The sequence below is a fragment of the Corvus cornix genome, chromosome 4 (assembly GCF_000738735.6).
Source record: "Corvus cornix cornix isolate S_Up_H32 chromosome 4, ASM73873v5, whole genome shotgun sequence".
Classification (NCBI taxonomy): Eukaryota; Metazoa; Chordata; class Aves; order Passeriformes; family Corvidae; genus Corvus; species Corvus cornix.
The window spans coordinates 2,063,833-2,091,123 of NC_046334.1; the positions used below are offsets into that span (position 1 = coordinate 2,063,833).

A 27,291-nucleotide genomic window follows, 5' to 3' on the forward strand; every position below is an offset into this window, starting at 1 on the left:
TCAGTGAAAAATGTGCAAACTTCTGAAACACTAAAACTCCCTTAGAAACATATTGAGAGCTGTTGTGTGGGAGGTAAAATATCAAATGGTTTTGATTCTTTCTTTAGAAATTGGAGAAAGAGTAATAAAATACAGCAGAGTCTGGTAGTGGAATAAATATTACAAAGAATTAATTTTCAGCCACATTTATGAAAATAATTGTTAATGTTTGCAGAATGCTTTGGGCATACAAGCACTATGTGAGTTCTCAGCTTTTTCAATGTGTATATGCTTTAAAGCACCTTCAAATCAACTAGTAATTAACATTTCCTTTAACAGAAGCAGCCTGTAGAGTAATTGTCATGTGATTATCTCTTCCCATAAACTAAGATTTCACTGCTAGGTTCTGGTTACTGCTGTTTGCTTGTTTGGCAGTACTGATCCTCTTCATTAGAAAATGGAGCAATTTTTCAACATTATCTAAAAAACGTTACCTGCGCTTTTAACTAAAATGTTCGCGTGTGGTGAGTAATGTGCTTGTTCAGCTTCAGGCACATGCTTAACCTGCATTAATGGTCATCAGATTATCATGTCACCACAGCTGAAGGGGTGGTTCTTTATTTAAGGTACACACACACTTAAACGTGGATATTACACCTTAGGTTGATGTATAAATATAAAACTAAATACACACAGATACTTAGATTATAAGTAAAAAGACAAATTAAGGGGGAATCTGGAAGAAGTACTCTATTCCTCTCTTTCTCAGTTTAAGTGGCTTCAAACTGAAAGAGAGTAGATTTAGGTTAGATATTAGGGAGAAATTCTTCCCTGTGAGAGTGGGGAAGCCCTGGCACAGGTTGCCCAGAGAAGCTGTGGCTGCCCTGTCCGTGGAAGTGTCCAAGGCCAGGCTGGATGGAGCTTGGAGTAACTTGGTCTAGTGGAAGGTGTCCCTGCATGTGGTAGGATGTGGAACGAGATGGACTTTTCCGACCCAAACTTTCTGTGATTCCATGGTTCTCCTATGGCGGTATAGGAAATGCTTTATAAAGGCACTGATTCCAAAGTGATCTCTGTAATTTCTTAGATTTCCCTTGTGTTAGGCAATCTTGGGAAGCACTGTGAGTGCCCCTTACAGACACATGTGCAGCCTCAGGAACCGCATGCACACACGTGTACAGTCGGCAGTCAGGGTGGGTGTATGTGTACGTGAAGTGTGGAGGCAGAGGTTCACTTTCTCTCCCGTGCCTGGGAAGAAAGCAGCAGCACTGCTTTGTTGTGCCTCAGATAGTGGGAGATGTCTGTAATTCATAACCTGTTGTGCTTAAAGAACAGTTGTTTGTGGTAGTCTAACCCTTGTGCTCCCAGCGTGCCAGCATGAAGCTGTGTGGGAAGTGTAGCTGCATGTTTCTAACTAACACCACTGTCTTTTGCACAGAATGGTTTTACTCCACTGCACATTGCCTGCAAGAAAAATCGCATCAAAGTCATGGAACTCCTGGTGAAATATGGGGCTTCAATCCAGGCTATAACAGAGGTAGCAAAATGCTTCATGTCCTGAAGAAACATTCCTTCTCTCTCTCTCCTCTTTTGCTTCCTTTTTTCTGTCTCTCCTGTCATGCCTCACTTTCCTGTATGTTTTATTTAAACGAAGAAGCCCATCCCTCCAACCGTGCAGAGGAGTAAAACTGCTCTTGCTTTGTTTCGCAGTCGGGCCTCACACCAATACATGTGGCTGCATTTATGGGCCACTTGAACATAGTCCTCCTTCTGCTGCAGAACGGAGCCTCTCCCGATGTCACTAACATTGTGAGTATGGCTTTCACTAGAACCATTTGCTCAGGACCCACAGAGAGTCTCTGGGCTACCATGTGGCTCAACCCAAGGTCACATTTTAGTGACACTTTATTGCATTCTAGGACAAATTATTGTAGCACTTCTAGTGAAGAGGGGAAAGTGATGGCTGTATGTGTCATTATAAGCCATCTCTGTTGTCATGTATTCTACAACAATGCTTGAGTAGGTAAAGTTTTTCTTAGAAATGGACAAAGCTCACCAAAAACATCCAAAGTGGATTATAAGCCACATCCCGCAAATTCTGTGTTTCCGTTCTGAAGGATGAAATTCAAGTCCAAATGGCTCTAACTTCTGCCTGCGTAACTTCACTGGCTGTCATGAAATGGTGTCATTCCTGTCAGTGAAAGAGTATAAAATGCTTAAACCCCAACAATTAAACAAAAAGTTAAACTGGGAAACTCAAGTTGTTGTTCTTAGATGGGAAATAATAGGAACTGGTGTTTAAATCTGGAAAATGTGACCTTTGGGAGATAGCACAAAATGCAGAACCTGTCTTACCACAGAAATCAGTGTTTGTATACCAACAGCCTCTAGTTACCAAGAAAAATAACAACAAAAACAGCATTATGATTTTCTGAGATGTATTTCATAATATATTTTACTGTTTGAATTTGTCAGTATAAACAAATATTCAACTTGGGAGCCACTTGTACTTTGAAAGCAGCTTTTTACAGTATGTAAGGTTATAGGTAAGTGTTACCAACAACAAAACCAACAAAAATTTGGTAATCCAGGTACACTGGACTCATTAGTTTTTCTCAGCTGGAAAAATCTTACATGGAACCCAGTAAAATTGTTGAGCATGCGGACTTGTTTACGTGAATCATTAAAACAGACTTTTCATACTTCTTTTATAGAAGCAGTTTTTATACAAGAACTTTATTAATAATAAAAAAACCCCACAAAATTCTTGTGGAAGCAGTTAAAAATATTGTGTTACCAGACATTTGTGTGCAAAGTTTAACACTTTACAAGTTCTGCTACACAGATGTCTTGGCTTTCACTTGGTAAGCTGAGGTTCCCTGTTGAATTACTGTTTCCAAAACCTAAATTACTTTGCTAATTCAGGCACAAAAGGGTCATTGTAGAAATTTAATCTTTAGAGTGTTTTTCACCTCTTAAACAGCTCATTCTTCAGGTAATAAACTTTATATATAGATGGAATTATTAAGATTTGTAGCTAGGGTAGTGGGATTTTGTTTGTTGCATACTTAGTAATCACAGGTAGTAGTATAATGTTAATTTAAAAATGAAAAGATAAATCAAGTCCTGGTTAAGAGGGTTTGCTGTAATTAAAAGTAATTATCAGGCAAGCTTAGGCTGCTTCTTTCCCTACATCTAGACAAGGACAAGAAGGTGTGATTCCTGATTCTGATGTAAAAGGTTTTGACTAGCGTGTTCATTTTGGCACTTTCACTTCAATTGATAATTGAGGGCATAAAGACCTTACAACACAATATTCTCTAGGTCTGGTGTAAGAAAAATTAACAATTAACACGATAAATGATGAGTCCTGCTCTGTACTCATGATAGATGAATAGAGCTCCTGGTTGTGGAGCTGTCCCAGGACCTGATGTACCAGATACTGGTGAGAGCTGCACAGGGACCGTTTCAGTCCACTTTGGGACACTGCACTCCAAGAAGAGAGCTCAGTTAAACTAGGAATGCTATCCTCAAGGAACCCTCATTTTCAGTGTTTCTTGGGAAACCTATGCAAAAAGTAAACGCTTTGAATATTCCTGATCTGGAATTCCATATCACTCCAGTCAGCTTTTCAAAATTTCATATTCTTCAAGTTCTATGAGCTACAAAAGGCTTGAAACAAGATTGATTTCACAGCCTGGAGATAGAGCCACAATGCTGAGCACAGATTTTACACTTTTCATGTGCTGGCTGAGTTGTGCTCAGCCATTGCAAGGCCTTCTTAATGCTGCCAGCTCTACACAGTGTGCAGGAAGGTACCATCTGGAAGAATATCCCCTTCCATCTTGAGGGTCCTGTGCCATGCAATCCCTGGAGAGACACAGGCTCAGTGTGCTCTCATCTCCTGTGCGGCGCGTGAGCCGATGCCCTGTTACATAGAAAGCTGAGGGGCATATGTGACCAGAGCAAGTCTACCTGACAGAATTTTCTGAAGCTGGGATTTTCATTCTGTCCCTCAGTGGCTGAGGTTATGTTTGTCTGGGATTGCCCAGCTGCCAAACCAAGGCATCCCCAGGTACAGTGACACATACTCACACCCCACCTTGGGGCTGGAGCCAGAGTCTCAGAAGGAGGCCAGAAGGCTGCGTCTCAGCACAAGTTGTCATGGGTGGGACTGACACTGGCAAAGCTCTTTCTTCGTGGAGGTTTAGGACACTGATATGCTTTTGCTCTCCTGCAGCGTGGAGAAACTGCTTTGCACATGGCGGCACGCGCCGGGCAGGTGGAAGTGGTTCGCTGCCTCCTGAGGAATGGGGCCCTGGTTGATGCTCGAGCCAGGGTAGGTGTTCTGCTTGCAATATTTTTTGCTTCTTCTTAAAACCATGGCTGAAGCAGTCACTCACCACTTTCCTCTCCTCCATTAGTCCGTTTTTATTGTTATCGCTTCCTACGAGTGTGCAAGACAAATGCGTAGGAAGGTCTGGGGGGGGGAGCAAGGAAGAGAAGTGTGCTCAGGGTGGCTCCACCCGCGCTAAAAACCCACTCGATTTGAGTTGTAGGAAGAACAGACCCCGCTGCACATCGCCTCTCGCCTGGGCAAGACGGAGATCGTGCAGCTGCTGCTGCAGCACATGGCCCACCCCGATGCCGCCACCACCAACGGCTACACCCCGCTGCACATCTCTGCCCGCGAGGGGCAGCTCGACGTCGCCTCCGTGCTCCTCGAGGCGGGTGCCTCACACTCCATGTCCACCAAGGTAAGGCAGAACGCTTCAGATCCGTGTGCCAGTGACACAGGAGGAGGTCTGTGCCGTGATGAGTGTGCTTTCACGCTGAGAAATTAAGTTGTTTGGCCCTTTTATTTTGTTCTTATTTAATCGGCAACAATTCAGTAGACTGGAGTAATGTATCACAAGTTAATCAAATTTCAACTTATTTTGCTGTCATCTAAAATTGGGTTTGGTTCCCACTGAAGCCAAATGCAGTTCTTGATAAATACGTTGTCCCAACAGGTTTAAAATGTCCTTGTTTCTCCCTTTCCCTTTGTCTTACAGGCAGGGCTTTTTTGGGCTAAATTTCCAAAACAAAAAAAGGGATGGCAATGACACATTCTTTATGAACAGGCTGCCTTTTATTCTTCAATACCTTCTTTACTTAAATAGTAAAATAATTCTGCCCTGTGCTAGCTGAAAGGAATGTTCCTAAAGCATAGAAGTCAGTATCTGTCCAGTCACATCGCATGTTGAATCTGTTTTCTAAAATGAGGTTCTAAAATGAGGTGTCATGTGACACAACAGGCCATTTTGTCTGGGATGATAAAAGACATGCTCTCCAGAACCACTAGTGGGTTTTTTAGCCAAAAATGGTACCAATAGACTCCTAACAGAGATGAACATGTAAGAAAATAGATAGCTGTGAAGAGAATTATATACCAAGATATCTTTTCCAAATTTAAAGCATTTGATAAGTGAGAATCACGTATTTTTCACTATTTATAAAAGTACCCTTGGTTTTACAGCTGGAGCTTAAAACATGCTTATGAACAACAGGGTGTCTTCTATGGTTTAAAAGACTAAACCAGCAATTTTCAAATTATGATCCATGGATTACTGGGAGTGCTTGCTGTTCTCCTTTTATCCAGCTATTAAACCACATTAGAATGGCTAAAAATACACTAAATACTTTCCTAATTTCCCATATTGCTCGATGGCAATTAGTATTTCAGGAACATTCTATAATTATGAATAGGAGAAGATGGAGCCTAGTAGATAATATCTTTATAGACCTGTGATTTGTGAACTGAAAATGTTTGAGATTACCCAATATAAACTCCTTCTGACGTGGGATTAATGGAACTAAATGATAATGATAATAAACATTAAACATCACTTATGTGCCACGCAAATAGGTCATTGCAGCTTCCCAGAAGTACTGCCAGGCAGCGGTGCAGCCTGCCACCTACTGTCGTACATCCATGAGCTTTCCTAACCAATTAAAACAGGGAAAGAGAAGGGGTTTTTTTTAGCTTTGGTAAAACTCTGTGAATGTATGAATACACAAATCCAAGTACAAATAATTTTTCATCACACCCTAATGGAGGAAAAGATTTGGAGTTTGGAGGTTTTTTTCGATGAATTTAGTTGGTGTTTCATTGTTACTGGCAATGACTGATGCAGGAAATACTTTTAAAGCTGTCACCATAGAAAAAAAAAGGTGAAGCTGATTTGGGGTGTAAATTTGAAGAAGTACCTTCATTGCCCCCACGCAGTGTGTGTTGCTAGTGCAGTCTGTATCAGACAAATGTCTGCCAGCCTGACAGCACATACATAGGGAAGAATAATAAAAGGGAAAGTATTTTACTGTGTTTCGTGCTTCTCAAACTGCTTTCGAGAGAGGCTGCTCTTTCTAGGTTCAGCTGTTGATTCTGAGGTAGAAGAATAAGTGCTTAACACGTAGTTCTTAAACAAGAGATGTCAGCATGACCTTTAACACACAAGTCTGTGTTTTATCTCCTGGAATTTTTCAGAAGGGATTCACACCATTGCATGTGGCAGCCAAATATGGGAGCCTGGAAGTGGCAAAGCTCCTGCTGCAGCGTCGCGCCTGTCCCGATTCTGCTGGCAAGGTACTGCTGGGGAAGAAAAAGTCAGACGTGTGTTGGATCCTTCCTTAAGGAAGAACTGTGTGAAATATGCACCCCAAGAGGGCTGCAGCTGCTTTTGCCCGGTGACCGTGGCTTTGTTGGGGTCGTGTCTCCCCCGGGTGATGGCTGAGTGCTGCTACCCAGCATGTTGGGTTTGGGTCCATGGCAGGTGGGTGCTTGGCTGCTCTGAGGGCAGGTATGCATCTGTGGCTCAGAAAGCAGCGGTTCCATCAAGCTACCTAAATTCCCAATGGATAAACACAGGAGCAAAGCCCAGGTTTTCCCTGCTGTGGTGTGATGGAAGCCTGCGGCTGCTACCCTGGTTGGCCTGGTACGCTGCTTCTCCCCGCTAACAGCCAGCTGCCTGCCATGGCCTTGCTGTCCATCCCCATTGCCCCCCCCCATCCCCTCTGTCCCTTGCAGCCTCCTGGACCCTTCCATCCCACCGCACCCCGGTCCCCTCCATCCCGTTTCCCCGCCGTCTCCCGTTGCCGTTGCTCGCCCGCGCCCTCGTCCCGTAACGCCCTAACGCCGTCCCCGCCCTTTCAGAACGGCCTCACGCCGCTGCACGTGGCGGCGCACTACGACAACCAGAAGGTGGCGCTGCTGCTGCTGGAGAAGGGCGCCTCGCCTCACGCGACCGCCAAGGTGAGCCCGCCCGCCCCGAGGGGAGCCTGGGGGGAGCTGGCCCCGACGGAGCCGCGGCGCAGCCGCCAGTCGCTTCACTAACGTGCAGCATTGGCACTGGCGTTAGAAATGTATATTCCGACAAGGAAGATGGCGAATGAGCACAAGGGGAATTCATTCCAGGTTTAGGAGCAGTGCTGTGGTGTTAGCGCGTACGTGGGGGCAGCCCTGAGGAGACCCTGAGGGGCACCCCTTGCACTGAGGGGACTCAGTCCCACCGGAGTTTTAGTCACGGCTGAAGTTACTTCGCTATTGTGCAATGTTAGCAATGGCATTAGAAATTTCGTTCTGGGGTTAGGAGTGGTGTTGTGGTATCAATGTGCCGGTGAGGGGAGCTCTGAGGGGACACTGTGGAGCCCTGAGGGCACCCAGCCCTGTTAGAGCTTTGGTCACAGCTGGAAGTCACCTCACTATTGTGCAATATTAGCAATGACTTTAGAAATGTGTATTCCGACCATGCACACTAATCATTCCAGCGGTAGGAGTGGTGGTATGCTATCGATGTGTAAAGCAAAAGCTGCTAAAAGGGGAAAATGGTGACCAGATGGGTGCAATACCAGAGAGTGTCCTGCTCTCTGCAAAGCTGCTGATCTACAGGCTTCCAGGAAACGTTCAAGGGTTGTATTGGGAATGTGGTTTCCACAGCAGTGCATGGAAAGCAGGGTAGTTTGGGAAACTCCCACTTAAAAAAACCCAACAAAACAACCACAGGCCAACTCAGCCAAGTACCCCCACAGGATCTGTGTGCTGGCACCCAGGATTTTTCTCTCACGATGTGTTATAAAGCGATTAGGAAGTTGTCTTACTGCCAGAAAATGCTATTCTACTGTGCTTAAATGGTTAATTCGATCACAAAAACATTCCACCCCATTGCTGTTTCCAGCCTGTGACTGGCACATGTATTAAAATTCCATATGCAAACACATCTCTACCCACATGCTCTGAAAAAGCATAATGTGATGAAAAGTGTGCACCCATCACTCATCATGGGGAACGTCACTCATCACTCAAAAGGGATTTTTGCAACATAGGTTGTACCAAATATAGGTGTCAAACTCGAGATAGTTTGAAGGTATTGGCGGAACAGTCCTGCCCACCCTGGTGAGGGCTGGCTTTGATCTGGTTTAGGCGGCGAAAATAACAGACGGACAAAGCAACACAACAGCAGGGCCATGTGGGATGTGTCTGGCCTTGAAAATTTAATGAACTCTCATCTCTAATAGCAGGGGTAACATCAAATAATACTGTTTTATGGTGCCTGACTTCTTAGGCTTATATGGCTGTTGTGGTAACTTTATTTTCCTTTTGTTTCCTGGCTGGTGTCAGAATGGATATACGCCTCTGCATATTGCTGCCAAGAAAAACCAGATGCAGATAGCTACCACTCTGTTGAACTACGGGGCTGATACCAACATTTTGACCAAGCAAGGGGTCACCCCACTTCATTTGGCCTCCCAGGAAGGTCACACTGACATGGTGACTTTGCTTTTGGAGAAAGGATCCAACATCCACGTGGCAACAAAGGTAATTCACGTTTGGAGGCAAAGTATTGTGGGTGGGAGTATCCAGTAAGATGTGACGTTTGTGTCCGTAACAACATGCACCAGAAACCTGAGAGCTACAGTCTGAAATAATTCAGTGCGCTTACCAGCAGAGGCTCTTTTCCTAATGTTTTTATCCTTCAGCCTTTTTTCTGAGTGAAGAAATTTACATTCTCTGGCAAATAAGAAAACAACAGTATTACTGGAGTAGACTAAGAAAAATTCTATGGAAGACCTTTCCAATTTTTTTAAATGATTGTGTATGATAGCTTTTTTATGGAAAACAAGGTCATCAAAAAAAACCCCATTACTGTAAATCTTCATGGGTCGCTGGGTTTATCCAGGGATATATACAAATCTTATTTATGCAGGTGAAAAGCCTGCAGCTTTTGCTCATACAAGTCAGACTAGAAGGCTCAGGTCTCTTCTTGCGTGGAGTTAATATATTCTGCTGATAGAAACAAGGTGATTTTCATTCCTTACACAAAATTTGTTCAGGGCCTTGTTCACAGGAAAGCACTGCGCGTGATCACAGTGGGGCGTCAGTTAAAGGCTGCATCCTTTTCTCTGGCATTTGAATGGGATCTATTTCTGGAGTTAATGTCTTCATTCTGACTTGTGCCTGCTGTTGTCAAGGTTCCCTTTCCTGTCTGAGGAGTGGGAAGCGCATTTTATTAATGGGCTTCTCAGCTTCCCAAATTACATTATTGTAGCAAATCTGAGCATTGATGCCTGAAAGTTGACCTCTATGGGTATGGTGATGTAATTGTTTTGGAGCTGTTTGTCAGCTGGAACAGGAGCTATATTGACTCTACATTGTTTAAAAACACCACCCATACTCAGAAGCTATAGTTAGGATCTCTTCATGTTTTAAAGATGAAGAAGTGGGAAAGTAGATTTTATTCCTTATGTAAAGTAGGGTTTTATTCTTACTTCTGTCTATTTATTTACTTGTTATATTCCATCTCCAGGCTGGACTGACATCCTTACACCTTGCTGCTCAAGAGGATAAAGTGAATGTAGCCGAAATACTCACCAAACACGGTGCAAATCAGGATGCTCAGACAAAGGTAAATCATGGAGTGGCTTCGGTCTCCAGCATGCTGAGGGGTGCTGCCCTTGTCCAAGGAATGTTCCACTGAGCTTGCAGTTTTACTTCTTTGTTCTCTTCCTGTAGCTTGGTTATACACCTTTAATTGTGGCCTGTCACTATGGAAACATCAAAATGGTGAATTTTCTCCTCAAGCACGGAGCAAATGTCAATGCTAAAACAAAGGTAAAGAATTTTCCATTGCTTTGCTTTTGCTATTTATTCTGAATGTGGTAACCCAGCACTCCTACATGACATAAGTGCTTTTCCTTGGGAGCTATAACTGTGGCATGGGAGGTGTCAATGTACGGTAGCTGTAATGGAATGCCTTGTCTCTGCTCCATCTCATGGTGTGGTGTTCAGGAAAGAAAAGCCAGATAGCTCTTTGGGTGTATGAAAAAATAACACAGAGAATCCATTTCATTGGTTTTTCTTTTTGTTATTACTTGCGAACTAGCAAACACAAGTTTGTTCCTGATCTCATTTACACATGGTTTACACCAGTGTAATACCACTGGGCTGCCAAACTACTAAGTAACAATTCAGACTCTTTGAGGGTGATGCCAGGTTCTCTCCAATATGCTGGGAGAAGAGTGGGAAGAATTACTGCTGTTCAGTGTGTGGGTGGGATGACTCTGGGAGAGGAAGTAGCTGTGGTAAGGGAATGTGGTTTACTCAAGAAGAGTTTGAGGTTTTCTATGGGGAATTTGACCACTTAGACTGAAATGGGCCTGACTACCAAAGTGTGAATAAAGCCCACTGACCTCAGCAGTTTCTCCTGGGATAAGCTGGTGGGCACACCAGCTGAATGCGATGCATTTTGTAGCAAGAGTTGTTTATCTTCTGAGAATGCAGAGAGAGGTTCTGGTGGCAGCAACAGTGTGTTGCATCCCAGAAATCACCATATCACCCTTATCAGAAAGAGAAGGCTAACTCAGGATCTGCAGGGCTCCAGCTTGGTTAAAGCTGACTTCAGGCAATTGCTGGCTACTGGCTTCAAGCTGGATGTCCTGGGAGCGACAGGAAGCAGCCCACTGACAGTATTTTTTAAATTTCATCAAAATCTCTGGCTTGTAGTCTGCTGGTCCCTCTGGTCAGCTCCCATGTCCCCAGCTGGGACCTATGGGATGATTCGTTTCTCAGAGAAGCATTATTTTGTCACCGTGGTCACAGCTCAATGTGGTAAGAAACAGCCAAGTAAATAAATAAGAGTCTCTAGCCCATCCCTCATGGGATCACCTAGAATCAATGGGCAGAACTCAGGGATTCCGAAAGGACAGGCAACACTACTGAACAAACAGCTGATGAGAATTAATAAAGCAGACACTAGCAGGATCCAAACTACGGCTGCCAAGACATTCAGCTGAGGTATTTGGAGGCTAACTCAAGGGACAGACAAAGTCATGTCTTTAGTATTAGGTCTCTCTTTGTGTTTAAAGGGCCACTGGGACAGATTGATTCCATTCACCCAGGTATTTTACTTATTTAGAATAGTTTCATTACAGTCAGCAAGTTTGTATGAGGAAGTAGTTCTCCAAAATCTCACACCTAGGGACCACTAATAATACTGGCAATCTGTCAACTGGTGTTGTGGACTTAGTTTAAAGAATAAGTCCTGGATTCAAGACAGGCATGTTAAAGAGTGAAAAACCCCTATTGCAACTTGGGCCTTAACTAGAGAAAGCCCGCACAATGCTTTGTGCAAGGAACACATGAATTGTATTTTTGAAGGACTGCGCTAGTATTTAAGTAAAGATAGTGAATCTGCTTGCCACTAGAACCTACAGTAGGTAGTAGTTCTTAGCAGGCCATGCACTCACTCTGTCAGTATAAGAACTGTAACAGTTTTGAACTATCACTGTCTAATTAGCAGTGCAAAGCATTACTGGCATCTGTTTGTTTGCAGCAGAGATAACTCTCAGAGCACATTTTCAGAGCCTGCCCCAGGCCTTATGTAAGTGTACAATGAGATCAACCCAGGGTTTTCTTCCAGTTTCTTCCCTGCCTGCTTTTAAAGCCAATTGCAAATAATTTTGTAAATCAGTTGCTTGACTGGACTTATACAATACCATCTCAGATTAGGCAGTTTACGCACGTTTAGGTTATGTTTCTGTGTTGGGAGGCACGAGAACAAATCACTGGAGCAGATGAGTAAATTGAACTAAGTATGTTTATTAATGCAGACACTGTGTACGTGTTTCTAAGTGTAATTACAACTTGGTCCAGCCTTTTGGAGATAAAGTGAAGCTAAAATTGATTGACATTTGTAATAGGTATATGTTGTTAGCCTTTTAGGAAGCAAATAGGCTTTAATCACTGTTGTTAAAAATTATGTGTTTTTAATTGACTCAGATATTCTAGAGGCAAATCTTGGGGCCTCTGTTGAAAACTAGGATGTGAGAGGAAGAGCAATGTTCTCTGCCTCTCAGCTATAATTCTATGCTCTCAGCATGCCCCTTTAACTTTGCTGTTCTTCATTGTACCTTCCTCTGATTTAGGAAATGGGGGGAAAAAGTGTTTTCATAGGTTTCTTTTATTGTGAGAGAGAGATGCTTTTTGAATAAGAATATTGTCTTCCTTTATATTTTCATTAATCTGGGCAAGGAGAATTATTATTACTGAAGGTTTATTATTTTTGGGTTGATGTCATAATTTATGTTTAAAATGTCTCAAAAGGAGCAGAAGGAAGCCAAGTGCAGTGTCTGATCTAATGATTGGTTCTTGTTCTTCGTTTGCTTTTGCTGTCACCACCGTGGATAACAGAATGGGTACACCCCTCTTCACCAGGCTGCTCAGCAAGGCCACACTCACATCATCAATGTTCTGCTGCAGCATGGGGCCAAGCCCAATGCCATCACCACTGTGAGTCTGACGTGTCACTGGGAACTTGTTTCCCTGGACGGTTCTTTACTTTCCTTCCTTAGACTCAAGAGCAAGGCATTGTTTTGGTGAAAGTATTCCTCGTACAGCTGGTTGTCATATGTGGAAATGTAATTTCCTCTGCTTTTCCTTATCCTCTTAAGGTAGTTCACATCTGACCTAACTGTGCACTAAGCTAAACATGAGGCAGAGAAGCAGATACTGAGCTGCAGGATGAGGCTGGCCACAGCTGGCTGTGCCAGGCTCATTCAGTTTCCCTCTGCCTCAACACTTTTGTCTGGAAATTGATATCTCCAGAAGGAGTTTCCCATAAAAATCGAGGGCAGTTCAGAACCTTTTTTTTTTTTTTAAATTTAGACCCAAATTCCTGTCCCTCTGTCCACTGGATTTGCTTCAGGTTCTTACTGAGTTCACTGAAGTTAATACCTCCTCAAAGACCGTCAATAGCTCCTGGCACAGCTCCTTCTCCGCAGTGAGCCAGGAATGCGACTGTCCTATGTCAAGTTGATGTTGTTATTAGTCACCTCTAATTGGATAATCATTAGAACACTGCCAGAGTGTCCAAAACTCCTGTCATTCCCCAGAGTGGATCAGTTTTCCATGTGCATTTAGAGTGTGTGCTTAAATCAGTACTGGCGCTGTGTTCGGTCCTGGAACAATCGCATGGAATAATCTTGTGTGAAAGTTATCCAGAATACCAGTTTGTGCACTTGATCATGAAGTGAGAGACCACTGTAGTCATCTTCTGGGGCTGTAGGTACTGTTTGGTGTGTTCAGCTGGGGGTCTCTTGGCTTGATTTCAGTCCTCATATTGGGGCTGTCATGCCCAAATCTAACCCAAGTCCAAGCAGCCTTAGGGATGTGTCTTTGCTGCACAGTTGGCTGCTTCCTCAGATACTTGATCTGTCCTTGTCCACACAGAGCAACCTCTGTCTTGAGATAAGAGAGAATTTCGACCTGAGACATCTGTCAGGAAGATATGGGAGTGGTGTATGAGCAGCTAATGTGCAAGTGACAAGTAACAGTCAAATTTTTTGTGCTGTGAAGATGCTAATCTGTTCATTTTGTGCTGCTAATCCACAGACTCGGTGTTGCTTCAGGGTTGCTGAGCTAGACTAATACAGAAGAGTTTAAACTGTAGATAACTTAAGCCCTTGCTGAAGAAGAGGGAGCCTCAGGCTGATAACCCTGCCCGTGGTGCAGTGGGGTCACAAGAGAAATCGTTTCTGTGCAAAGAGCAGTACAGTGACAGTTCATGATGCCTCAGGAGGGACAGCATGTTGTCCCTTGCTTTAGTGCAAAATAGCATGGAAAAATTCTGTGTAGAACTCTTTACAAAGAACCACAGAACACATTCCTTGCTCCCCTCCCCAGGCTGAGTGACAGGGGGACTCTGGACTGCCAGTGTTCCAGGAGATGAAATGGGGATAAATAGGCCTAAACTCTTGCTGAATTATTTTAATGTCCATTTGATGAATGACATGTCTCCATATTATCAACATTCAAACTGCAAATAAGTGTATTTAAATGGAACTATAATTCCTCACTTCCAAGCCTTTTGTGGTTTGTATTTGTTAAATCATTAGCTTTTGTGAACTGTTAGTGGAGATACATTTTTGTTGTATGAAGGAATAGGAGTATATGGGGACAACACAGCTGTAATTTTGTATTCCCCAGGTAAGGAATTGAACCTGGGAAAGGTGTTACAGTTTCAACTGGGAGTGAAACTGTAAGAGGTTAAAATACTTTTTATTTTTTAAAAGTGTATTTCTGCAAAATAAACCCCCAACTTCTGCAGGCGAGACAGGCTGTATAGTGGAATGTGAACCCTGAAGGGTTAAACCATACAGCGCTGTAGTATTTGGAATTGCTGGCAGATGTAAGTGTGTTGTGTTACCATGGCAATTTGGGCTATAGTCTTAAAGAAGTTACAAAGACGGAGTCAGATGTAACGGTAAAAAAGCCGTGATTTTCCTAGGCTGTGCCTTGTTTTGGATGGAAATGCTGGCTCATGCAGCGTGGAGAGTGATCTCATTGGTTCACATCACAATCCTCCCTCTCTCTCAGTGCGCTCTCCCCCTCTCTCTTCCCTTCAGAATGGTAACACAGCCTTAGCCATCGCCAGGCGCCTGGGATACATCTCCGTGGTCGATACGCTGAAGGTTGTAACGGAGGAGATCACCACCACCACAACTGTGAGTTGCACATGCATTCAAATGTTGCTCTTCTTTACTCAGTGTTGTCTTTTTGCTCTTCCCTCAGGCTCTCCGTGCATCTCTTTCCTTTTCTGTTTTGTTTGAGGGGGTCTTAGCTCCCCCCCCGTATTTTTGCTACAGTGCTTTCAGTATATCGTATAAGCATGTGGAAGTGTGTGCAAGGCAGCAGGCTCCCCTGAGCTAGGGAACAAAATCTGTGTGCATACCGATGGAAAACAACAATTCAGAGTAAAACTTGTTTCTAGACCTGGGTCTGAGCTGCAAACCCAGACTTTCCAGAAGTTTGTGCATTGTTGTTTAGATCCTGCCCTGTTTCTCTTTACACTTCGCCTTTTCCATCTGGCCTTACATCTCCATGCTTTTGACACCTCCTGAGGCTCAATCCTTGCAGCATCTCTACGTTGGGACTGTACCAGCTGTGGCCCGGAGCCAAACCTAGTGAGGCTCACTGAATGGCTGTGAATCACATCCATCATCTTCTTACTCAAGTCACTTCCAGTTCAAACAGATCCTGTTTTCCAAAATGCAGAGGAATGTTTCCGTACAGGCTCAGTCCTCTCAGTGCTCCACACTCTTGGAGTCTGTATTTTGGTGTCAGGGTTCGTGACTGGTGTGTGCTCAGCATCAGTAAGGTGGTTTAAGCCAGGAAAAGCGGATCTGTTGGGACACCCAGGGAGGGGAAGGTTTTCCCTTCTTGCACTTTTACCTCCTATCTAGAAACGTCATACCAGGTCAGAAGGGAGAACGTTAGAAAAAGCACATAATTAAAGGAATTAGGTTAATTTAAATCTTGGTTACTGCATTTATCTTGAAACACTGCTGTAAGGTCATGCTTTTTCATTTTATTTTAATTTTTTTTTAATGCAAGATTAGCATTGTAGAAAATCCATTCGCTCTAGATGACATTTAGGAGCTCAGAGCTGTAAAAATTCACAGATTGTTAAAAAGATGCTGCTGTTCAGTCATGGAGAGGGTTAGAAGTAGAGAAGAAATCCAGAATCTCTTGTAAAGAAATGGAAAAATAATTTCGGTTTTGTTGCATGTTGACAGCAAATCCCACTTGATATGAACCAAGGAAGATGCAATAAAGATAACTTGGCATAAGGTTGCAAATAGAATGAGTCATAATTTATTAATGACCTGCAAAGATCAGGCTGAGTCAGGTTTGGAGAAGGAATTCCAGTGTAATTCCAGAAGTCTCTTAATAAGGACTCTGTGTTTCTGTTGTTATTACTTCTTGTTTAATCATATAGCACATCACACATATACGTGCATAAATATGTATCTAATCAGAAATTTAGGACAATAAAACCTAGGGAAATTGTTTTGAGAAACTTTAGCTCTTATATTTTTAAGCTTCAGAGGACACCTTTGTCACATCTTCTGTGCTGTGTCCTGGTACATGTTTATAATTTATTGTTTGATTACAGCAGTAACTTGCTTTCTCATTTACACTGTGTTTCACTGTGCAAACTTGTACCTTGTCTCACATAGGTGTTATATCTTTGAAATAATAGGAATTGTGCTATGAAAAGACACCTGGGAATTATTTACTTTGGATAAATATTTCTTTAAACACTGAGGATTAATCTTTTTTCCTACCGGCTAACTCATTCCTGGGGTTTAGGACTGAATCAAGTACTGAAGCTTACTTGCAGAGCTGACCTTTAATGCTTGCACATAAGAGAAATCTGAAATCCTCATCTGTGTCTGCATACTTTAAAAGTCAGGTGGGAGCCCTCGATAAACTCAGCAGATTCTCCAGCTATGACTTCATCTAACCCTTGTACCTTAGGGATATATGGAATGGTGGTGTTTGCGGTGGGGGATGTTGATGAAACGTGATTTAGAACAAGTCCTGAAAAGGAGGGGTAAGTAGCAGGCGCTCTCTGCGGTCAGGTTCTCCAGATGGTAAGGTTGATGTTGCCAAACGTCAGCGCAGCGTTGAGCCCTGAGAGAAGGTGCTGTCACCATAGCTACCTCCTTCTCTGAGGCTGGGCTGAGCCCTGCACCGAGGATGTTACACAGCCCGATGCTTGATTGATATTCAAGTCACTGGCACTTGAGATGAGGAAAAGATCTCCAGTGCCAAAGCCTTTCTTCGCTCTAACTTGGAACAAATCTTCCTCTTACTTGCATTAGTGCTGTTATTAGTGGAGCCACATGAGTATAAAGCAATAGATAGAATAAAGTGCACTTTTTTTACTGAAAGATTAGAGAGCATCGGGAAATAAATCAGAACAAACTGGACTTTCGGGGGTTTGCTATGCAATTAAGTTTGGGGCCCTTTATACAAACAAGCATAGTCTTCCTGTGGTCGGATGAATATATGAGGAGCTTTCTGGTTGTTTACAGTATGCTGCTGTGTGAGTAAGTCATTGCTGAAAGCACATTTGGGTTTATATACCTGAATTATATATTTGAATTATTCTATGCCACCTGATGAAAATCTGGCCTTACAATGGAAGGTTCAAATACAGAAGCCTTAAGTAAACTCCATAATGAAATTCTCAATGGTACTAAACAGTAGGGAGTTTGAGAAACACACTGAGCAATTTTCCATGTAGGCCGTTCGTGGGGCTAGATACGGATTTTAAATTTTGAGAGTATTTGATGTGCCTATCAATTAAAAAAAAATCTAGTATCACATTGAAAGTTCCTTTAAAAGCATTAATTCCCAGCAGAAATTGTGTGGATTAGAATTAATGTAGAGTTAATGATTAAGTAGAATTAAGAATTAAGTAGAATTAACGATTCTTGCTGAGTTCCGTGTTCCAAAGATGGCATTGAAGAGGTTTTGTTCTTCTGTAATGTGCCTGTGCGCACACACACTTTGGAATCTCTTTTCCAAGCTTTGTTTCGATTGTTAAATTATGTAGTAATTTTTTTCTTACTGATGCAAAGTCAGTAAACCAATAAAGTATCCTTGCTTCCCTGTAAATAGATAATAATGTCTGCAAGCCTTAGAGACCGGGGTGTTTTTCTGTGGGGGCCTGTAAAAACCTAAGTAACTAACAGATGGCTGTAATGGTCAATAAACCTTGGTGGCCTAGGTAATAGAAAAGTGGACAGTGATCCTCTCTACCTGCAGCTTGTGCTTTAACTTAGTTGATTGTTGAACTTACTTGTTAACTCTGGTGTTGAAGAGACAAAGTCAGTGCCACCTGAATGACAGCGCCTCCCCATCTGTCATCGCTGGCCTTGTCACCCCGCTGCTGCCTGACATTTCTATCCCAGGAAAGCCGTGGGAATACGGGGGAAAAGTCAGTCATGGTGGTGGGGGCATTTGGTGAATAGAAACTAATTTGCAATCCCGAACATGTGTTCTGCTGCAACAGAAATAATTAGTTGTTTTTACTCATGGGAAGAGTGAATTTAGGAGCCTAATTGGGATTGCCAATTGAGGCAAAGGGCATTGTTCTTTCCCTGTACCTCAGGAGCGTAAACTGGAACTGCTGTCACAGTTAAATAGATTTCAGAAATGTAAAGCAGACTTTTAAAACAAATTTCCAAAGTAATTACACGGTCGGTAACTTAGTTATTTATGAAAGTGCAGTATTTTACAATAAGCAAGAATGCTGGCTTTGTCACTTTGTTAGAAACAGAGAAGTACGTAACAGGATCAGGAAATAACTAGAAAGTTTTTTGCAACAAAAGCTGCTATTGACTTCGCTGCTTGCTATCAGCAGGCATTTTCCCAAAACACTATTGCATAAGGGACTCAGGGTTTGGCTGATTTAATTATCCCTCACATGAAATGCTTTCACTCCTTTGCATGTATGTTAATTTATGCACAATAGACGGTATCTGTAGCAGGGAGTGAGCCCTGCCTCAGAGGGGGTTTCTCAGGGGAGACACGTGGCCTCCTGGCACTCCTCTCCATGCCAGAGGGGCACCTGTGCTCCCACACATCCTTAAGGGCCGTGTGCCAGCTGCCCTCCGCAGCTCCCCAGCTCGGCTAGGTGGAGCCAGGGAAATCGGTGCTTTTTGGTTTTGACTAAGGCACTTCTGATCACTGCTCCTTTTGAAGCCCTTGGCATTTTGTCCCCTGTATCGTAACACACCGAAGAGTTCCCTGCAGGCAACTTTTTTCCATCTCGCACTTCCTACAATTTCTCTCATGATGTTCATCTCCTTCTCCAATCCGAATCTGGATGCTGAAAGGATGTCCCCATTCTTGGTCCAGCACCTCTGGACATTTGTGTCCTCCCAGAAGTCATTTATGAAGATAAAATTATATTTAAAAAAAAACTTCCAGTGTTTTCCTGCTCTGTGCTCTGATATTTAACCAGAATCCTCCCACTATTCCTCAGTCCATACTTGCCTTGCTTCACAATATTTTAAGCTCTTAGGTGCACAAAATGTTTAAAAATCTTCAAACAACTTTTTTTTTCTCTGATGTGTATGTGCTTTGTGGGAATACACGTGATTTATGAAAAGGATATCATTAATATGCACTGCAGTCACCTTTTTCTGGAGATGGGGGAGACATGTTTCAAGTGATCTGTGTAAATCCTTCACATCTTTTTTTAGTTTAGGAATTTCACATCATTCATAACTTCATTTCTAAATGCTTTACAATTTAATAATTTCCATATGCCACATACAACTTTCTGAAGCTCTTTTGTAGACATTACCTAATTCATTTTAAAATTGTCTTGGAAACATTGAGCTGAATTGTTCTACATGCACCATTTATAAATGAATTTTATTCCTCTGACCAGCTCATTATCTCATGTTTTTGTACTTTTCTGCCAGAAGAAATGTTACCTTATGCAGCACTGAGAATAGGAGCTTCTGGAATAAAGATGACAATGAAAGCTAGGGGAAGGGGAAACAGGTTATGAAATGCCTCAGCACAATCCCACTGCTGTCTCTGTTGAAAATAACACTGCTGTAAACTTTGCTCTTCTGTTTGGTGTTTAATTTGAGGACTGATTTTGTCTTTGCAGACTATAACAGAGAAGCACAAGCTAAATGTACCCGAGACAATGACTGAGGTCCTGGATGTGTCAGATGAAGAAGGTGAGCGATTTTTGGTAAATTCCTCTTCCATATCACCTATGTAACCTGTTTCATAGGCTCAAGAAGGTGCTTGAGTACTCTGACATCTTCCTTTTGCTGTGCTTGAAATGAAGTTCTTTTTTTAATGATGTAATCATTATGGTATTTGCATAAAGATGCCAAAATTTGACACAAAACAAAATCCTGAACTCCTACATCTTTTTCAGAAAAAGCTTATCTGAACCAAATTGGCAAATGGGAACATTTCCCAATGGGTTTTAAAATTTCAGTGTAGAGCTGTCACAAAGCTGGCTTTGACCCTCCCATAAAGAGGAATCCGAACAGTAATTTTTTTGGATCTGTGCCACCTGTATCAGATACGAATATCTAGGAATTTTGCCTAATTGGAAACATTTGTGTAAGAAGATGCATAAGGTGTGGAGGGTGAGGAGAACATTCCCTTGAGGGAGCTTTTGGCACATGGGACTCAAGGAGACACATGGCATGATAAAAAGTAACAAGATGCTAGTAAGTTTGGTACTTGGGTTTCAGAGGCCTTTGCATGTACAGACAGAAGGCGTGTGTTGTACTGCTTAGCTGCATCCCAAGAAGATTTCTGTGAACTTCTGGGAGGAGTGATAAAGTATCACACTTTTATACGGCTCAGAATCACAGAAATGGCCTAAAACCATCCCTTTCTAAGAGTTTGCAGTGACGACTTAGAAATTTCAGTCACAACAGTAGTAATAAATACAAACACATTTGGAAGGATTTTCTATGTTCCTTTTTACACTTGGCAGTGTTAATATTACAATATCCTATGTGTGCGATTTTATGGTGGTTGTTATTATTTCATGCAAATAATGTGTTGAGTGAGTAATTTCCAGAAAGTCCTGGGAATTTGGAAACTTGGGTTACAGGGTTGGTGTTGTTCTTTTACAAAGAACACAGATGCACTTGTGGTTCTAAATGGTGCACGAAGTTAATGGCATTCATTAATTACAAGTTCTTGTATTGCTTTTAGAAATGGGATTTATGCTGATAAATGAGTTATGCTCTTGAGAAAATATGATGCTTAGGCTCCAGATGCAACCTTTTGTTTTAAAATGCAAAAGCAAACAAGTGTGATTCACAGCCAATTACTTTCTGCTGCATCATGACCAGTGATATTATTTTGTTTTGTCTCTGATTAAGAAACATTCAACTGCTTGTGTAATTACTATGTTGAATTGCCTTTAAATTGCTTTTGCCTTACGTTCACCTTTCTGAGTTTTCTCCTAATCTTTTGATCTACCATTGAATCATCTTTAAATCCACAAAGCCTAGTATGTCTTCCTGCTTCTACAGGATTAATCCAGGGTGTTCCTTGTTCTCAAACGAATTTGTGTGTTGTACAGCCTTTAAACACTCTGATGATGAACCCTTCAGTGATGGGGAAGCATATAGTGGCACGGGTGCTGTTAGCAGGAGTTCATGGAGTAAGACCTACAGACTTTCTCTTTTTGTTTAACTCAGACTGGTTTATTTTTTGTGTTGAAACAACACAAATTTGCATAATCTGGGTGCCTAACACTACTCCCCTCTGTTACTTTTGAAGTGTGGCTGAGTGCGTGTTTCCTGCAAGGTGGGAGGAAGAAGGGAAGCCAGAAAATCTCAGATTTATTACCTCTATCTTGAGTATGTTGGCAGAACTTGAAGGGGCTGTCCTGCATGACTAATGCTCTCCAGTGCTTTGAATTAGCATTCACTGCAAGAACTCCTAACGTGGATGGTGCTTGTCACAGCAACTTAAAACAGCTTGGGACAGGAAGGCTGCAAAACTTTTTAAATGAAGAGGATGTACCTTTCAGTGGTGGTGTAGCTTTATAAGAGGCTAGCAGTAAGGTTTCGGTGATGCTGTGTTCTTTCAAGTGACACAGTATGTTCTGAAATAAATCGATGTGCTGCTGCAAACCTGCCAGCTGTATTTATATAATTACCAAGTTGAACACGAGAGTACTTGAGCAAAGAAGTATTTCAGGTCCCATTGTGGAGCATATTCATCACTGGTAATAAGTATTTTGCATTTTGCTTGGAAGATAGTTATATTCCATAATTGTCTGCTGTCTTGTTAATGTAGTATTTGTATTCCTAAAATCCAGTCTTAGCAGTGTGAAATAAAAGACAAATATCCATCAAATAGCTTGGTATGGAAGGTCCTGCTCTGTGTAGGCTATTTTAAAATGTCTTGAATGGACCAAGAGTCCCACTAATTCTTCTTCAATTTTCCTGCAGCATTTTTTTGTTTATCCACTGAATTATTATTCAGAATTCTTTACCTTTTATGGTACCTGCAAAACCACATCTATCTTTTGAACAGAATCGCATTATATTTTTTATTTAAAATGGCATTTGATCCCCATTCATGGGTATTGCACTACAGACTCCCATAGGCAGAGCTGTTAAGTGGTGTAGTTTGTGCAACATGTACCTCTGCCAGCAGAAATGCTCGGTGTGGATAAAGTTGCACTAAAAACCCTGTACATTTTTATCATTTTATCTGCCTTGCCTGTACTGCTGCAAAGTTCAGTTGCTTTAAAGGTGCCACTGCAAAAGAACCATTTTGCACCTGAGGGATCCTTAGAGCAGTAAAGAGAAATTACTGCAAAACATCTTGTGAAATGCATTTAAGTGATGTCTACAGAATTAATGAAGTTAAGCACAGGCAAGTATTTTTGTTAGGGTTGAGTCCAGCAGAAGAGCTGCACAAACCAACAGTCGTTGAAATTGTTTGTCTTTGAGACTCCCACGGGAGATAGTGCAGTAAGCGTAGTACTGTAGAGAGATAAGACAACCAGTAAAACAGATTGTTCAAGAGCTCTCATTTGTTTCTTTTTGAGTCTCCTCATCACCAGTTAATTTTCAAAAGTTGTAGTTTCACTGTGTGTTTGAGACCAAGTTCTGGCTGCTGCAGAAGTTGTCAAGCTCTAACCATGCTTCCCCACATCCTCAGTCCTGGCAGCACAAATGTTTCATCATGTGGTGACCCAGCCTGGAGAACTGATCTGTCTGAAAATGAATCTCTTTTTTTTGTCCTGATGAGTTATTTTCCAGACAGACAACTTTTGCAGGCAGAAGGGACTAGAAAGGCTGAAGTCGAGGGTGAAACACCACTGTCAGGAGCAGCATGGCCTGAGATGGCAGCCAGGAAAGTCTATTCACACCAAGCTGTAATTAGTGCTGACACTGCAATTGCAGAGAAGGGATAAACAAAGGTTGTCCTGTGCAGTGTTTGTGGACAAGGTGTTGTATCTGTGAACTGCTGCATTGTTTCAGGACTATTGGATTCCAGAAAGCAGTTCATAGCTGATCCTATATCTGGCTGCATCACATTTCTGATTAGAAAGAAAAACCCCCACAGTGCTTAAATACAACAGTGAATTTCCTGACTGCCCCCACACATGGCCTTGGAGTGGCTAATGCTGCTGGATATGTATGAGAAATGAGCAGCTAGGTCTGGGCAGAATCCACTCCTGTTGTACGTGCACTTAATTCCTCTGAAGAAGCACCTGAATTAGTGGGAAAACTTAATTTCTTTAATTAAAACTGGAAGTTGAAGTTGCAGCCGGGAATTGTTCTTGGTTAGACTTAAGTTGCTGTTGCTGCAGATTGAAACACAGTAAATTTAGAATAGCACGGCTGAATTAATTCACCCTCTAAATGAAGCACTTTATAACCAGTAGTATAAAATGTAGCCCCAGGATGTTGATTTACGGAAGTAAAGCTTCCATGGCTTAGGGATGTAGGGATAGTTTGATCTTTTATTTTTTCTTACCTAGATCCAACATAACTTCCTAAATACCACAGTAGCCACCTGTGCATTAGCCAAACTGTAATCCAGAGAAGCTTCAAGCGTGGGCCACTAAATAGAGGATTGACTTAGGGAAGTGAAGGTGTCCAAACAAAGTGTCAGAGAAACTCTGCAGTTATGGAATATATATTCCATAAAAATTGTTATTGCTGTGGTCGTCTTTTCTCCATCTGCAACACTTCTGTGGTGAGCTTTAGACTTACCTGCATGCTGCAGAGAAAGCAATAACTTTGGCAAACTCATATAACTGTATCTGGCTTTAAAAATAGCTATTAAAAGCAATTTCTGGCAGTTTGACACAGCCCCCTTTTCTTTACTGTTTTATTGTAAAATTTTGTCTATACTTTATCTGTGTTTTGTGAGAAACAATTCCAGAGCAGTTCTCTTACAGCAGTTTTATTTTGCAATTTTGCAAATTCATAGATGGCCACTGCAAACCATGGAGCATCAATGTCAAGGGTTATATTTGTCACAAAGTGGTTAGTAAGTGGTGGAAATGTTCCTGGCAATAATTTGATGGGGAATGAGATGGCAGACGGATTGTTTCTGGCATGATGAAAAAGGGCAGTTCCTGTATCGCCACAGAGCAACCATCTGGTAAGATCTGCTGTGTCAGGAAGCCCTAGGTCAGCTGAACATGCAGTCATTTAGACTTAACTACCTATTTTTTTCTCTTCATCTGCTAGGAGGCACTGCGTGTTTGGGGTGTTCATCTCAGGAAGGGAAGCTGGAAGGGCACAGGGGGTTGGTGGGGAGCTCCCTCAGATCTCGCCTGCTATTGCGAGATATCCGTGCATGGTCTGGTTACTGTTTGCAGATGTCCCATCACATCAAACGCTGCGACTTAGCCCCGCTATTGACAACTCTCAGATGAGAGGCCAAAGCTGAAATCAGAGGAGACTTTGGATTTGGGGTGTTTTTTGGGCTTTTTTTTGAAGGTTGTGGGTGTGATGAAAGTGGTGAAGATCTTGCCTTTGTTTCTATTATAAATGGAATGTCTGGCATGATTATAATTGTCTGGTTTATTTGAAATATAACTTGAAATTCCTTTTACTGTTTGATTAACAGCATTGGCTTATTATCTTCCAAGTTTTCACTAAGCCCTGTGCTTTTTAATGTGACATTCCCAGGAAACAGGAGGCATCATCTGTCAGAAGACAGGAAACATGAAATGATTAAATGCATTTTATTGTTTTCTGTGAAACTGTGCCCAGTTTCTCCCTCTTAATGTGGGCAGACGGAATTTTCAAGAGTTTTTGTTGTTATACTGAAAAGATTCAAGACTCATTTTTACACATAATATTTGTGTATGCATAAAAACCATAACCCCCCCCAAAGTTTACTTAGTTTTAGATTAAAAATAATAAATTATTTATTTCTTAGCTGAAACTTCAAGCTAGAAAAAACAGCTTGATTTGTTTTGTGAAAACAAGTATCAAGATGAGCTTCAGTTTGCCCACACTGCCTAGAAAATGAGAAGGGTTGAAACTCTTGGTGGCCTGGGGTCATGTTGTGTGGCTCTGTGGGTCACACCAAGCCTCTGGCAGGCTCATACAGCACTAATTTACCAGCGGGAAAATGACTGAAATATCCAGGCAAAAACTGTGGAGAGGAAGCGTCTTGCAAGTGGGAATGAAAAGAAACATCTACACGTTGCTTGGCAATGGAATGTGTTTTGTTATTCTGCTGGGGAAAAGCAAACTGTGACTTCATATAGACAGAATTTCCTGGGGAAAAGAATTTTGGACCTAAAAAAAAAGGATTAAATTTCATTATTCAGAGTATATGCGTAAAGGTTACTGTGTCAGATAACCCACGATCGTTCATTATGGATTATGATCATTCCCATCGATGCAAGTGAGCTTATTTCCAGTTTCTGGATGTTGTCATGTCCTAGAAATACGAATTTTGTTGCTGATCACAGAAAGATGTTGGAATATGGGTGACAGAGCCTCATATGATGTGGAGTTTGGATAGTAGAGTTTAAATTAGCCCTTGCAACTATAAGGCCTAAGGCTACAGAAAATATGTTTTCATCTGAAAACATGTAGATTACAGTCAAATAATATTTAGCCATAAACTGTCAGGCTGGGATGCAGTGTAGCTGTGTCCAGAAAGCTGAAATGGATTAAGGAGCAGAAAGACCATGCTATAGAGCATAGCAGAGAAACGTGCCCCTTGCCAGTGTGTGCAACAGCAAAAAATGTATGAAATCTAATTGATTAATTGCCTTGATTTAAATTTTATTTTCTAAAGTATCTTGCTTGATGTGCCAGTTTCATTAAATGCATTGCTTGTGGTTTGCAGTGTTTCCTGAGTGGAAAAGGCCTTCCTGTTCATTGTGCCATGCAGCTGTTAGATCCTGACATGCCAAGGGAATCAAACGTGTGTGCACGCTTATCCCTTGTGTGATTGATTTACAGGTGATGACACAATGACAGGAGATGGAGGGGAGTACCTTAGGCCAGAAGACCTCCGGGAACTGGGAGATGACTCTTTGCCGAGCAGCCAGTTCTTAGATGGAATGAACTACCTGAGGTACAGCTTGGAAGGAGGACGCTCGGACAGGTATTTGCCCGGATACATAACTTTTGTCATGACAATTCTGCGCCTGTTTTGCTATAAGTGTGTGAAATCCCTTTGCAGGGTCTCTCTGCTTGGGGTGCACTGGTCAGGATTTGTTTACTCAGTGTGTCAGAAGGGCAGTCACCACTTTGCAGGAGGAAGGTGTGGTCGTCTTCATCTTCTGCTGTCACGAGTCAGGGGATGGGTGGACAGGGCTTTGAGCATCAGGTGAGCTGACTTTTTGGAGTGGTTTACTGGCTCAAGATATCAGGAGAAGAGCAATGGACTTGGTCACTCTGCACTGGATTGGCAGTGAGTATATTGTCAGCAAGCACATCCACTCTTTCTGATTGCTCATGACTGAATTAGCAGGAAAGAGAATAATTGTCCTTCTACTGACACAACTGTAATAATAGTAAAACAGAAACATTTCTGTGTTCAGTCCAGACAACGTACTGATTTGCTTATATCTTAACAAGTTGAACTTAAGCCTAGATGTCTTTGTGGAGTAATAATGCCTGTAGCTTTGATTTAATTTTTTTTAAATTTTTTTTTTTTGGAGAGCATCATTATAGTCTACAAAAAATATGGAGTTCCCTTCCCAAAAGGAGAGCCTTCATTAGTGAGCATAAGTGTATAGGCTCAAGCTGGCAGATTAACCCCCACTGTTCTAGTTCAGAATAGCCACCCAGGCATACCTGGGTGTAATCGGCACCGTCTCCAGACTCACTGCCTTTAGAACTGGGGACACTAAAGGGAATAAAAGACAAAAAGTTGAAATCTTGGCAACAGAATTTTGAAGCTGCCTCATTTTCCAGTCTTTGGTCATTATTCTG

At 42.1% G+C, this 27,291-nt stretch overlaps 1 protein-coding gene across 1 annotated transcript in view; it reads left to right on the top strand.

The window, feature by feature from the left end:
* The window catches only part of ANK2 (ankyrin 2), a 139,328-nt gene that overhangs the window by 50,068 nt on the left and 61,969 nt on the right, over window positions 1–27,291 (top strand). Inside the window, 13 exon segments of the mRNA XM_039551201.1 lie at window positions 1,418–1,516; window positions 1,690–1,788; window positions 4,220–4,318; window positions 4,539–4,736; window positions 6,506–6,604; window positions 7,172–7,270; window positions 8,636–8,833; window positions 9,822–9,920; window positions 10,028–10,126; window positions 12,704–12,802; window positions 14,917–15,015; window positions 19,989–20,061; window positions 26,314–26,458. Of these exon segments, the coding sequence (XP_039407135.1) occupies window positions 1,418–1,516; window positions 1,690–1,788; window positions 4,220–4,318; window positions 4,539–4,736; window positions 6,506–6,604; window positions 7,172–7,270; window positions 8,636–8,833; window positions 9,822–9,920; window positions 10,028–10,126; window positions 12,704–12,802; window positions 14,917–15,015; window positions 19,989–20,061; window positions 26,314–26,458 (1,505 nt within the window).